Genomic DNA, 14,400 nt, shown 5'->3' with positions numbered 1-14,400 from the left:
CTCTCGAGGATTAACAAAAATAAAGAATTTACAAAGAAACCGACCGAGGCCGACATAGGCCGCCTACGTATCTCATTCTTGAGAATTCAGGTCGAACGTAGTTCAAATACAAAGAAATATTAAAAGGGGATAAAAGAGTGACCGAGGCCGACATAGGCCACCTACGTATCTCCTTCTTGCGAATTCAGGTCAGACATAGTTCATTACAAAGGGATAAATTCTAAACATAAACGATTACAAGCAAATAAAAGCGATTACAAGGAAAAGATAGAAATCGAGTCTTCAAACATTCTATCTTTTTACATCATTTAAGTAGATTGGTGACTTGTGAGATCCAATGTTCATGCTCAACCAGGTAACATCATCAACAGGTTAACAAGCAAAGACAAGTAGAAGAGGGGGAACATGCATCCATTTTGAAAGCACTTCACATTTTTAAAGATCAACCGGAATTAGTAAACATTTTTCAACTAAAATCTTGGCAAAATAGAGATATAAACTTAATTCAAACATGACATACTGAACGATATGATAACCATGAGATTCAAAATGGAGAAAACAAGTTTTCATATTCCACAAATAATAAGCGAAACAACACACCACCTCCACATCGATTAATTTTTTGAGATTCTGCCTCATATTTTACCTCTTTAAAACAATACACAACCATATCTTTCATCAAGAAGAGCAGATCATAGATTGGAGTCATCAGTATCATCAAATCGAACCACATAGTGAACTAAATCCACATAATAATGTCTAACTTAACTAGAGTGACAACATAAATTTAAGAGGAGGTGAGGTTACCTTCTTCAGAGCAGCGACTAGAGACAGCTACGAGCTTGGGACGACTTTTACCACACGAGCACAAGTACGAACCCGAACGCAAACAACAAACAGAAAAATGGATGAAATCTCGGCCTCAAATGAGCTTATGCCAAGCAAAAACAGAGGAATGGAACTTAGACTCGAATTAGTTCTCTCTTATGCTTTCTTTAAATGTATCTATCTTATATCTATTTTTCTCCGAAGCTATTCTCTTAGTATCAATAGAAAGAATGCCAATCTTTTTCAACTTTCACGCCTAACCATTTTTCTAATTTTTCTTCCTATTTTTCTATCAGCCAAAAAAACCAACCTCAATGATGAAGATAAAGTAGGCTTAAATAGATGAGATTTTCGGATTGCTTTTGGGGGGAAAACGGGTGAGGGGGGTTGGGTGAATTCGAATTTGAAATTCAAAATCTCTTGAAGAGATAAGGTTGCAAGCTGGAATTTGTACCCATTCCCAACGGAAATGAGAGGAGAGCCGTCCGATTTGAAGAGCAAGGACGAAAGAGATGGAAGATTTTGATACCTGGATTTCATACGAGAGAACGAGGGAGATGCATGGGAAAGGTTGAGGCTGCTGGGCCCTTTTTTTGGACTGTATTTGCAGCGTACAGCTGCTGCATTTTTGGGTTCTGATTTGCTGGACCGGAGCATTTTTGCTGCTGGAATTCACATGAAGAAGAAGATGTTGTACCGGGTCGTCTGGTTTTTGTTTTGCACGCATTTGTGTTGCTGTTGTTGTATGTAATGTATGGGCTGGATTTTTTATTTTATTTTTTGGCTGAGAAAACAATTGGGCTGGTTTAGGCTTCTGGCAAGTTTAATTAAAAATACGGAATGGGAAGTGGGTTTGGGCTGAATTGGGTCACTTCAAATGGCCCACAATTGGTCTTTTAATGAATGGAAGAAATTGGTTAGATTTTGAATTGAGGATTTGGCCCATTGATTAAAATTATAGCCAAATGAATTTGGAATGTAATCAAATTGAGTTTGATTAGCCAATTCGGCTAAAATTTAAATAAAATGAATTAACATTAATTAATTAACGAGCTTCTTAATTTTAATGAAAACAAAATAATTAACCTAATTGTAAACTAATTAGCTAAAAATATAAACCATTATATAACTAAACTAATTAACCAAATATTTTAAGTAAAATTAAAATCTTTTTGAGACAATTTTCGAATATTCATAAAATGTACTAATTATATACATAATTATATAAAACATATTATTATTTAAAAATTATAAAAGTGACAAACTATTTTAAAATAACTTTCAAACTATATATGTTTTATTTTATTTTGAACTTTTATAAAACTAATTATTTTAAATCGTTTGAAATTGAGGAAGCTCGGTGATTAATTTATATTGTGGAGTTCTAAAATTGGGTGTCAACAGATATATCCAGCTATACTTGAATTCCCTAATCAACTTTTTAAATTTGACAGAGTACTTATGTATTCAAATATAATTGTATTCACAGATCAACAATTCAACTTGTGGTTATATAATAATACAAATGTCTATGTATATAAGTATTCTACTATATACAAAATTGACAATCAAAGAACCCTTAATCTCTTTTTTGTTCATGTTCTTCTTGTACACATTTTTTAACAACTATATACATACGAAATCACATTTTCTAACAATTTCAATACAAGAGGACAATCCATAATATAATGACAATAGCACACAATACACATGTTGAGATATATAAGTAAATGACATTAAACTAAAAAAAATAAAGCATACAAATCTCAATTTCATTTTTCTCTTGTTCCTGCTCGACTGCTTTTTTTTTCACACCCACTTGAATCACAAGATTAGTTTTCACTTTTGAACCTTTTTTCCTCTTTACTAATTTTGCATGTTCGATTTCTTCAAGCAGATTTAAGGGTATATGGTCATTAACTTTTTTGTTCTTCTTTCATTCTCCATTGCAGCAATAAAGCCTGAAATTTTGACTTCTTGTTGAGTAATACACAAATCAAAAGAAGGTAGTTCATCCAACAAATTGTCAAATAAATGTATATCTCTCGTAACCCTCCTCGGAGTATCAATTTCAGCCATTGAAATGGATAAACAAATTCTTGAATCAAAACCCTATGAAAATAGAAGAAAGTGTAGATGTGTACATATATAATGTTCATAAAAATGAGATAAATATGCAATTAGAAGATATTTGATGGATACAAAATCACAAAAATCGCTCCTGCAGTGATGTAATGGATCTTGAATTTGAATGAATTTGGGGGGAAAAAATCAGAAAGTATGTGATGTAGGAATATATTGATGAAAGAGAAAAATTTGATGATGGTAAACATGGGAAAAGATCACAAATGTGTCTGCCATAATTAATTAGGCATTCAATAATTACTTTTCTATTTAATATTTATTTATTATATTAAATATATATATAAAAAATTATTTATTTGTACATAATTAACTTTGCTATTTATAGTCTAATTATATCCATATAACATGAAACAAATAAAACGTAGTTATTTTGCTTGAATATATATGAATGTTTGCCATATTCTGAAGTTTTTCCTTTAATAAACTTTTTAATACAAAATATACATTATTAAGCAAAAGTTACTGAGTTTGTGACAACTAAAAATAATTAAAAAGCAGATTCCTATCGATAATGTGATGAAAATTATTAAGTAGATGGCACGTAAATATTGGCTAAATTTGCTAGCTAGTGTCATAAAGATGTTGTTTTGTAATACAATGGGCCAGTTCATAGCAAAATTGTCTTCAATATCCGTTCACTTCCAATTAGATCCAAAGAAAAAAAACCTCACACAACAAGTGTGCTTTGTCATTCATCCGGTCTCTTGTAATTGCTATCAAATTCTTTGTGAGTGAGGATACTTTTTATTTTGGGAGTCTTACATGAGCTGCTCTCGATCCTTCTCTGCTTTATACTAAGAGAGTGTGGTTGGATCTGACTCCATTATAGGGCTAGTACGCCGAGCAACAAATATAGTTTTAGAAAAATATTTAGTATTTTTTGAGAAAAATATTACTATTTCATATGATTTTATGTGATATCGTTTTACTTGGCTCAATAATTCTTAGATATTTGTGTGATTGTAATTTTATTAATGATAAAATAGAAATTTGATTTTTTTTTTTTATCATAGTAAGATGACATATTTTTTTGAACAACTAAACGGAAAGGATGTCATGTAAAATTCGCGTGATGATCTTTTTTGGGAAAATTATGCTAAATAACGAATATTTAGCCTATATTAGGTACTATAGCCACAATTTAAGAAAATTGTAATTCGCGACTATAGTTTTCCCAATTCTTGCTATTCGCCTGATTTGTATAAATCTAGATTGTATAAATCTAGAATTTGTATGATTTGGTTCCAAATTGTATAAATTCAAAATTTTGTACATACTTTCCGTAGCTATTTGTATACGATTTACCAAAAAATCATAATAAATTACCTTGTTTATCAAGCAAAATATACAAACAAAATTTTGAAAAAATTCTAAATATATAAATACACAATTTGTAGATACTTAACCTATTTGTATATTCGCAAACAAAATATACAAACGAAGATAAATATACAAATTGCAACCTCCATGGCAAACAAAACTATAGTTATAAAGTCTTATTATGTCTATTATATTTGTTATTTCTAAAAAAAGAATCTTTTTTTTTTAATAAAAAAATTGGGGTTAGGGAAAAAGGGAAATGTGGAGGGAATTACAATGTGGAAATCACCTCTCCCGAACAAAGTGAGAGTTCATATAACCAACCAACTAATTGATTGTTTTTTTACCTCCAAAAAAAAACATTGTGTGTTGATTTTTATTTTTTTGGTTTCCCACCCGGTGTCCGATATCCATATTGAAGCCCGACTAAATTCGAATTCTCATCGAAAAGTCTCACATTGGAGGTAAAATGCTCCTTAACAAGGACAACTTCGTACCCAAGGGGCTCAAACTCGAGACCTGGTTAAGGATGGTGGAGTACCACTAACCTTTGTTGGTCATTGTGAGTTGATTTTTATAAGTGAGAAAAATAGTGAAAGGGTGAGTTGTAAGGAGTGTAAATAGAACACGTCAGAGAAGAAGAAATCAGGTGGACAAGAAGATCCACTAATAAAAATGGTGGTGCAAATTTAATATTCCATTTTCTCTTCTTTGTCTGTTTGTTCCTCAAAACCCCATATTAGTACTACTAAAGAAACTCCATAAGAAGGAAGAAAAATTGGAACTTTATGAAAGTGAATGAATTAACTGAAAAGAAACAAAAATATCAAACTGAGTTGCCAAGAGTGCACGCCAAGTGTTTGTTCTCTTTACAGCTTTCTTTTTTAAGCATTAGAAGAGCAAAGCAGGTGACCTAACAATTTGTTTGTGGTCCACAAGAATTTGGTTAAAGATTGATTGACAATTTAAGAGAGTTCTGATTTTGATTCTTGTTGTTGTGCTTAGCTTCTTCTTCTTGCTGCTCATTGTAAGTGATATTGCTCTCTTAAAAGTATTATATTTTGAAGTCTAATGCATATTTTGGTAAGTGGGGTGGGAAAAGTTTTGACTTTTTTTCTTCGTACAATTGCTATGATGGGATTTGTGTGAAAAATTTTAGAGTGATAGTCCAAGATTGACTTTTTTCCTATTTTTGTTGTTAACAGAACCTATTATTCCCTTTTTCATGGTTAACATGTTCATTTGGGTTTCACTGGCTCTCAATTATTGATGTCTATGTTTGTATTGTCTGCTGTTTTTGATCAAGAACTTACTTCTTCTGGTAAGTGTGAGGTTTACGGTTCGATGGAATGTTCCTGAATAGAGGAATGGATATAGGGGGTTACGAAATTGAATCAGAATGTAAGATTGAGGAGTAGTTAATTGACTACCATCCCGACTGAATGAAAATGTGTCAAGGGGATGCAGTATTTAGTTCCTGGAGATAGGGGTTGATGAATTTGAACATGTAAAGGGAAGAAATTTTCCATCTAGCTGTGACTGTATGAGCAAATTTGAGTGATCAATTAAAGATAGTTGGGAAAGAGTAATGGTTATAAAAGAGGCTAGTGATTAGGTAATGAAGTAGATTTTGGGTCTTCTATGCATGACCAAATTTATCACTGACATAGTTGGGCAGTAGTACTAGTGTATCTCCTTCAAATTGCTCGGAAAATGTAAAATGTTTTAATGGCTACTATGTACAACTTTTTTGTATAAATACATTGATTATCTTTACTTGATTCTTGATGCAATAGTTCTTTCTTAACTACCAGCAGTGAAAGAGTTGAAATTTGTCTGTTGCTGGCTCTAATAAACTTTTTTGATCTCTTTATTGGCTCATGTTCAGGTTATATACCATAAATGGCGGCAATGTTGGCTTCTCAGAGCTGTTATTGCCGCAGAGGAGAATTGATAAATCATGGAAGCAATGTAAACAACCTCAGTTTTTCAGGCACAATCTCTATCCTATTTTTGTCGAAATTTGATAGAGAATCTGGTAAATCATGTAGAAAGATTCACCGGCTAAAAGTGCATATGCAACAGACTGAGTCCCCTGAAAAAGTAGGTATAAATGGTCGTCCTGTTAAAATGGTACCTACAAGTGAAGTGACAAAGAGAATGGCACCATCTGTAAATGGTTCCACGGTTGTTAATGGTTCCACACAGAGAATCAATGGAGCAAATCTAGTTAAGCAGGTTCCTACTCCAGCCCCTGCAAAGAAACAAAAATCTAAAGAACTTCTGCCTGCTGAAGATCTAAAGGTTTTACCTTCAGATGAAGGTTTCAGCTGGGCTAATGAGAATTATAACTCCATCCAAAGAAGTATAGATGTGTGGTCCTTTGTCCTTTCGCTACGGGTGCGTGTTTTCTTGGACAATGCAAAATGGACATATGTGGGTGGCTTTACTGAAGATAAACAGGTTGGTTTTCCTCTTTTCTTGTTTAATTTGAATTGATATTTGAGGGTAACCCGGTACCAAGTATGTAGCAAAAGTCATGCAATGATATACTCTTATCCCTTCTTCGTCTTCTCGGATTATGTGATTCTATGAGCACTATGAGTAATGAGCTTTGTACCTGCAGAAAGTCAGAAGACGTGGAACAGCTTCATGGTTAAGAGAATGTGTGCTGCAGCTTGGTCCTACATTTATCAAACTTGGGCAGTTATCCTCTACTAGATCTGATCTATTTCCTCGAGAATTTGTTGATGAGCTTGCTAAGTTGCAGGTATAGCTTACCTTCTTTTTGAGAAAGCAAACATGATCTCCTCAATTACTTGCACAATTGCCTTCATATTAGTTCACACTTAAAAATGAATTATGCTAGCATGGCTGTGATTTCGTATTGCTTTGTAATCATTCAGGACAGAGTACCTGCCTTCTCCCCCGAGAAAGCAAAAGAGTTTATTAAAAAGGAGTTGGGAGTTCCAGTTGATATTTTGTTTAAGGTGTTTGAAGATCAACCCATTGCAGCAGCTAGTCTTGGTCAGGTGTTTGGTTTATTTATATTTTCTTTTATATCTTTAAAGTGAACTGTAGTTTTTTAGCTCTGATTTCTTAAAAAATATCATCTACTCTATCAGCTTTGTTGAAACAAAGCCCTTCAACTTTGATGAAATGAAGCACAAAATGGTTACCTTTTAGATTGTAGCCAGACTTTAGCAACCTGGTCTTCCATATTACTGCATGTAATTCGTCCTGATTTTTTGTTTGTAAAATGCTCTTAGGTGCACCGGGCTATCTTACATAGTGGAGAGAAAGTTGTTGTGAAAGTTCAGAGACCCGGCCTAAAGAAACTATTTGACATTGATCTGAGTAAGTATTATGCACTGAAAATGTTAGCCAATCGTGTTTACTGCTTACTGAAAGTTAAATATTCTCTTTTGATACAGGAAATTTAAAGTTGATCGCAGAGTACTTTCAGAAAAGTGAAACTCTTGGTGGTCCAACTCGTGACTGGATAGGAATATATGAAGAATGTGCTAAGTAAGCCAAAATATTCTAATCCATGTTCTTACAAAAGCTCGACGTAGTGGCAATTGCTACAAGAAGTAATTATGTCAACTTTGTGCTATTTACTCAACCCACTTTTCTTTCTAGTCTACCAGAATATATTGAACCTTTTGTCAGAATTACTATTTTTTCCTTCAGCAAAACTAAGTTGATGTCAGATATACAATTATTTCTTTGGCCTGATCTGACATTTTTACAAGGAATCATCTCTCTTCTATGAACTTCCGGTCTGTAACTATTGCTAACTATCTCCTGCCCAACCTTATCTCTTACTGAATAAGATGAACAATTCAAACCTTTCCTTTCATTCTAGCTAAGGAAGCCATACAACTGGTGTTGAAAGAAGTGATATTATATAGTTCTTCAATCCCTTCCATTGATAGTTTGATGTGTGTAGAATAACACTATTTGTTTGAGCTAAAAAGGGGAAACAATTGAAATATAGTGCAAAATGGACAAAGGGTTCAAGATATCTGATTTGTTTTATAATCTTACAAAAGGTGTAGAAGTAAAGGTCAAAAAGGGGGTGCACACTGAGAGGGAAAATGTTTGTGTGTGTTGGGAGGGGAGTGCTGTAGTCCTTTCCAAAAGCCGTACCCACCTTTAAATATTCTTGGCTTTTCCCTTCCTCCACCTATTGCTTGTAAATTGATTTTAGTAACTTCAGTGAAGGTAGTGGCAGAGGAACCCCTAATGGACCTAACGCCTTACAACCAGAACCTTAAAGGTAAAGGTCAGGCGCTCCTTCCTTGGTGAAGCATCTCATTCCACAATGGGATGTCCATAAGACATATCTTTCAAACACATCTGTGCTTTTGGAGTTTTTATTGCATTCCAAATTATTGTATAAAAGTTGCACGCAGTTTTATACTTCCAAACTCATCCGTCCTTTTTTTGTATTTCATATCATAGTATAGAAGTAAGAAGTTCACGTATGATTTAATCACATATAATATTTTAAAAAATTCCTTAACATCATAGAAAATAGAAACTGAGAGTCTCTAGTGGTTACTAAGTGGTAAATAAGCACAATAATTTGAGAAGTTAACTTTGTCATTGACTTCAACTAATTGTCTGTCAAGACACTTGATGTAGTTTTTAAGTTTTATATCAATCTACTGCTTCAATTGCATATTTGCGCAAAAAGTACTAGCTAGTTCTTAATATAATTATCAGTTATATGATAAGCTTAATACCAACAAATAAATGAGGGGATGATACTTGAGTTTCTTGTTCATATGTAGAGATAGGCTCTATAGTGATTGTATGCGCGCAGTTGAACTTTTTATTCTTATTTCTTCTTGTGCATTTATGTGTCTTATGTACTTGCTCGATACAATATAAGCCTTACAGCATACTTACTACTTAGAGTCCTAGATTTTCTTCTGCACAAGATATCTGCTTCTTTTTCTTTCATCTATTTTTTAAATATTTTTTTTGCATATAAAGATCATCTATTTCTACTAGTTACAAATTTTAGAAAATGCTAAATGTGTATTTTCTTGCTTTCACCCCCCTAAGATGAGAGCCGTGGTGAAGTTTTCACCACTGTGCAATGGTATACAATGCAGAATTCGTGCCTTATTTAAGATTAGATTGACATTCCTGACTCCATCCCCCCCTTGTGTAAAAGGAGAGGAAGTTTTAGAAAAGAAGTTTTTGGAGAAGGTAGAAAATTAGCTATAGGATGAAAGATTGCACGAGACAATGTGGCCTCAGAGCCGATAATGGTTCAGAAGTCAAACTTCTGGAATACATTCTGTTATCTGTCAGACTTTACTGAGTATTTATATATCCACTGCTTATATCCAGTATTGTCTCTCATAAGCTTATTGCTTATTCAGTCTTCAATAAATCACCATTTGGGTTAAGATTTAATTTTATTCAATGCTAAACAATGTCTAAACCACAACCTTCTGATAAATAAGAAACGAGTCGAATATATTTCTATCTGCTAAACTTTGTCTTCATGAAAATTTCAGGATATTGTATGAGGAAATNCTACATGTGGATAAAAGCAAGTTGTATGGAGTAAGATTCAACTAGAAAATAATTAGTGCATATCATGGCTGATTCAGTTCTTTTTCTGGTTATAAAATTCAACAGGTTCGGCAACAGGGGTGTAATCATATTTCTTTTACTACTACAGAAAACCTTATTTATTTATTTTCCTTTCCCAATGTAGTTGGTGTACTGGGACTATACAGCAACAAAGGTTTTGACTCTGGAATACGTTCCAGGTTTTTCTCTTTGCTTTGTCCTCCTTTTTGTTCAATAAATACTTTCATTCAATCTATCCTGCTTAAGATTCCATTACCTTAATGAACAGGAATAAAGATCAACCAGTTGGATATGATAGATTCACGGGGTTATAGCCGATCCCGAATTGCATCTCGTGCCATAGAAGCCTATTTAATTCAGGTGAGTTAGTTAATTTTGCACTCATTCTGAAATCTTTCGGATAGATGCTAATCAGCTGGATTAGATGTTATTCCTTTGTGTCTGATACTCTTTTCCTGGCCTTATCTTGTGCAGATACTGAAGACTGGTTTTTTCCATGCTGATCCACATCCAGGGAATCTTGCAATTGATGTTGACGAAGCTTTAATCTATTATGATTTTGGTATGATGGGGGACATCAAGAGTTTCACAAGAGAGAGATTACTGGGGCTTTTTTATTCTGTCTACGAAAAGGATGCAAAAAAGGTCAGGCTAGTGTTTCTTTTTTGTAGTTTGTAGTTTGTAGTAGCACAATTAGGAACCAAATGCATTGTGCTACAGTAGTCTTAGTACAAGCTGGTGCGAATATTCCTGCTACCGTTAGGATCCCTGCACACACTATATTTTCTTCATATTTATTGAAATTCTTTGCTTTTTGTGAGTGTGTTGTTATCCTGCTGTCTCCATCAAGAGGTATGCTTAGGTGCTTCAATTCTTTCAGGTTTAATATAGCCATAGCTTGGTCCAAATGTAATTTATATGATCAACTAAACATTTGATGTCAAAATTCTTTCTAAGCTAAACCCAAAATAAATACTCTTGTATGATTGTGTCATCTCAAGTAGAAAACATTCTCCTTCCATTTTCAACAATTGACAATATAGTAATTCTCTGAAACAATTAATCAAAAAGATTCCCAGTAATATGGTTTCAGCTTCATATGTTTAGTTGAAGGAATCCGTTGCTCATAAGGATAAGCGGCTTCTTGGAATGTTGTAACAGTAAAGTACTATTTTCAGAAACATGAACATAATTTCCATTCTGGGAGAGCCTGCTACATAAACTCATTAATTCTAAATTACTTACAATACTAGAGAGAATCATAAAGTTGTTGTATTTAGGGTAAGTTGTGCAGTGAAGGATGATTTAGAAGTGATTAGATATATTCTTTTAAAAAGTAACTATTCAAAATTTCTATGATTTGTCTAGTTAGTTGTTTTCAGTTTTTGACTTTCTCGGTGAGCAATTTTTTATTTTTTTTTGATAACTGAGAAATCCGTCTGTGACCCGCCCTTTGGACCAATCACAGTCTTCTACACTCGGTGGATAATCGGCCCGCCCCTCTCGGTGAGCAATTCTTATAAGACAACCAACCTTTTTCCTCATGCTCCACTTGTGTTTACCACCTGTCACATGCCTCAAAGCAAGACAAATATTGATTGTAAATTCCTTCCACTTGTGATCATTGTTGCGGCATTTAAACTCAGAAGAAACAATCTAATCCATCTCTTAGTATCTGGCAGCCAGAAGCATTATTGTGCTTTGCATTAAAATATTTTGGACTACAGAGAGCTAATTCTTTGTGTATATTAATAAGAGAAATATTTTGTCTACACAGGTTATGCAAGGGCTTATTGATCTAGAAGCACTTCAGCCTACAGGAGACATGTCAGCTGTATGTTACATATCCTGACCTCAAAACCCTACAAAGAAAAGGAAGAAAATCACCAATGAATTTAAGGCCTTATCTAAGACTAGCTATCTATTGACTTACATCTTTTTATTCTTCTTAGGTGAGGCGATCTATTCAGTTTTTCTTGGATAACTTGTTGAACCAAAGACCAGATCAGCAGCAGACCTTGGCTGCAATTGGTGAGGTATGCAGAATTTGCAATTTTCTGTAAAAAATAGCTAAGTTTATCAGTAATTTTGGTATCTTTTAGGATATCGAGGAGAATAAATATGCGATGGACCATATTTGATTCAAATATTTATATGATCCACTTATTTAAGGAGGCGTTTATGAAGATTGGCCGTAGTGTCTCATGGCTGCCGTATTTTCTTGAAACTCACATTGCCAAGATCCTAAATTGTCTTTTGGAAAGTCTATATCACAATATTGAAATTTGATTTAGGAAATTAGACTGATATATTTCATTTTTTTTAATAAATGTGTAAGGATTTGCTTTTCAATATCTTCTTAACTCACTGCCATGGAACTAAGGGTTATCTTAATGGCTGAAGAAATCCATAATCTCAAGCCCCATGCATACTTCTTTGCATTTTTCTTCGTCCACCCTTAATATAACACTATATTACTCGTGAAGAACTTGGGAGGTTGTTAATAACTGTCAAGGATTGGAGAACTTAAGAGGTGGCTAATAATATGGAATCTAGTTTTCTAACTGTTAGCTGCAAACAAACTAACAAATAAGCAAAAGAAATAAGGCATGTGGGCATTAATATTAATGATTCTGAATCATCAGCTTAAGAAATGAATCTTGGGCCTAACTCAACCCGAAAAGCTAGCTCATGAGGGGAGGATTGCCCAAAGACCATATAAGTCGATCAAGGACCCCTTATCCCACCGATGTGGGACGCCAACGTAGAGGAAGTGCCGTAGTCTGTTAAATTAGCTTCTCACTGTGTGTTGAAACCACATTCACTATACTTTTCAACTGACTTGTAAAAACTTGTACTCAAACAATTGCACTGCTGTTACAATACTGAAATTTAAAGTAGAAAGTTAGTTTCACTTCAAACTATCTTTTTGCGTGTTTCGCAATGTAACAAGAGGAAGATAATGCAGGATTTGTTTGCTATAGCAACTGATCAACCATTCCGTTTTCCTTCCACTTTTACGTTTGTGATCAGGGCATTTTCCACACTAGAAGGTGCAATCTCTCTCTCTTTCTCCCTCCCCCTCTTTCTCATTCTGAAAAGCAAGGGAGCGTCCTGTAGTTAAATATAAATGTCAAGATCTTGACTTTTAACAGTCTAGACTCTTGATATTAATTCCCTTTTTGTCAGTTTGCATTTTTGTGGCTATGATGTTAAATCCACTTACAGATCACTGAACTGAATGTTTCCATCTCTTGTTGCATTCTTGCAGGGATTGGCTATATATTGGATCCTGATTTCTCCTTCCCTAAGATTGCAGCACCATATGCACAGGTTGAAAGACAACTAACTCGTCTGACAATCAAATCTTAGCCCCTAATGCTCTAAAGTTATTCAATCTGCCCTGCAGGAGCTCTTGGACTTGAGACAGCAGCAGCGCAGTGGTCCACAACTTGTTCAGGAAATAAGGAAACAGGCTAATGATGTACCCTATCAAACCTTTGCTTAACAATATCTTGTTTTAAGATCTGCTCAAATAAGCATGACTGATGTATATACCATCTAATGTGAAATACTGTCAGGCACGGACATCCACAATTTCCATGCCTTACAGAGTTCAGCAGATAGAAGAGATCGTTAAACAGCTTGAGTCCGGAGATCTGAAACTCAGAGTTCGGGTCCTCGAGGTAATTAGTCTCATGCAGATCATTTCTCACTTTCTAATACTTCTTGGAAAATTTGTCTCATACAAATCATATGTCACTTTCTTATACTTCTTGAAATTGTGATCTTTCCAAGTCCGAGAGAGCAGCTCGAAAAGCTACAATTCTTCAAATGGCAACCATGTACACAGTTATAGGGGGCACCCTCCTAAACCTTGGTGTCACTTTTACCAGTCAAGGCAGTCAAATGTTTGCAAATGGATCTTTTATTGGTGCAGGTGAGTTTTTAAGGACCATCTTCAGGTTTGATGAATTTGAATTGCACTTGTTTTTGCTGCCAAAAATTGACCTTATCTTTCTGTATGCAGGTGTTTTCCTGACTCTCTTGCTTAGGTCTATGCAAAGAGTGAACAAACTTGATAAATTTGAGAAAATGATTTAAGCCATTATACATTCCCTTCTCCCCCACCCTTTTTTTTTTTTTGGCTTCATTTTCACTTTTTTATTTTTATTATTTTGGTGGGGGAGAGAAGGAGGGGCCAGGGAGGTTGAAATGTGACCTCTTGCAATATTTAGGAACCAATTTTATTATGTGGTGCAAGGAAAAGGGATAATAATGTTCCTCATATTTGTAATTATGTTCATATTTTTGTATAGTAATAAAATTTATGCTCCAAATTAAGAAATGCATGTATATAAGTATATTGCCAATTACTCTCTCTCTTTATCTCTCCTGAATTACTCAATGATCCAAATGTATGTTTTTCTATTTTTTTTTAGTGTAGGTTGGGTAGGGGGATGTGAAAATTATTTGATCAAACAGCTATAA

General features: G+C 34.2%; 1 protein-coding gene across 1 annotated transcript; it reads left to right on the top strand.

The window, feature by feature from the left end:
• Positions 1–4,927: 4,927 nt before the first annotated feature.
• LOC125852156 (protein ACTIVITY OF BC1 COMPLEX KINASE 7, chloroplastic) lies at positions 4,928–14,285 on the top strand. The gene is given in 18 exon segments (XM_049531882.1): positions 4,928–5,320; positions 6,182–6,756; positions 6,920–7,063; positions 7,200–7,325; positions 7,563–7,650; positions 7,728–7,821; positions 9,831–9,869; positions 9,967–10,088; positions 10,178–10,269; positions 10,384–10,554; positions 11,687–11,743; positions 11,862–11,945; positions 12,878–12,962; positions 13,181–13,242; positions 13,319–13,393; positions 13,491–13,595; positions 13,708–13,849; positions 13,940–14,285. Coding segments are annotated over 17 exon segments (2,121 nt in total). The 5' UTR covers positions 4,928–5,320; positions 6,182–6,195; the 3' UTR covers positions 14,014–14,285.
• Positions 14,286–14,400: the final 115 nt, after the last annotated feature.

This window comes from Solanum stenotomum, unplaced genomic scaffold (genome assembly GCF_019186545.1).
Source record: "Solanum stenotomum isolate F172 unplaced genomic scaffold, ASM1918654v1 scaffold32699, whole genome shotgun sequence".
NCBI classification, from domain to species: domain Eukaryota; kingdom Viridiplantae; phylum Streptophyta; class Magnoliopsida; order Solanales; family Solanaceae; genus Solanum; species Solanum stenotomum.
The sequence above is the reverse complement of the archived record's forward strand: the minus strand, read 5'-3'. Positions and strand labels throughout refer to the sequence as shown.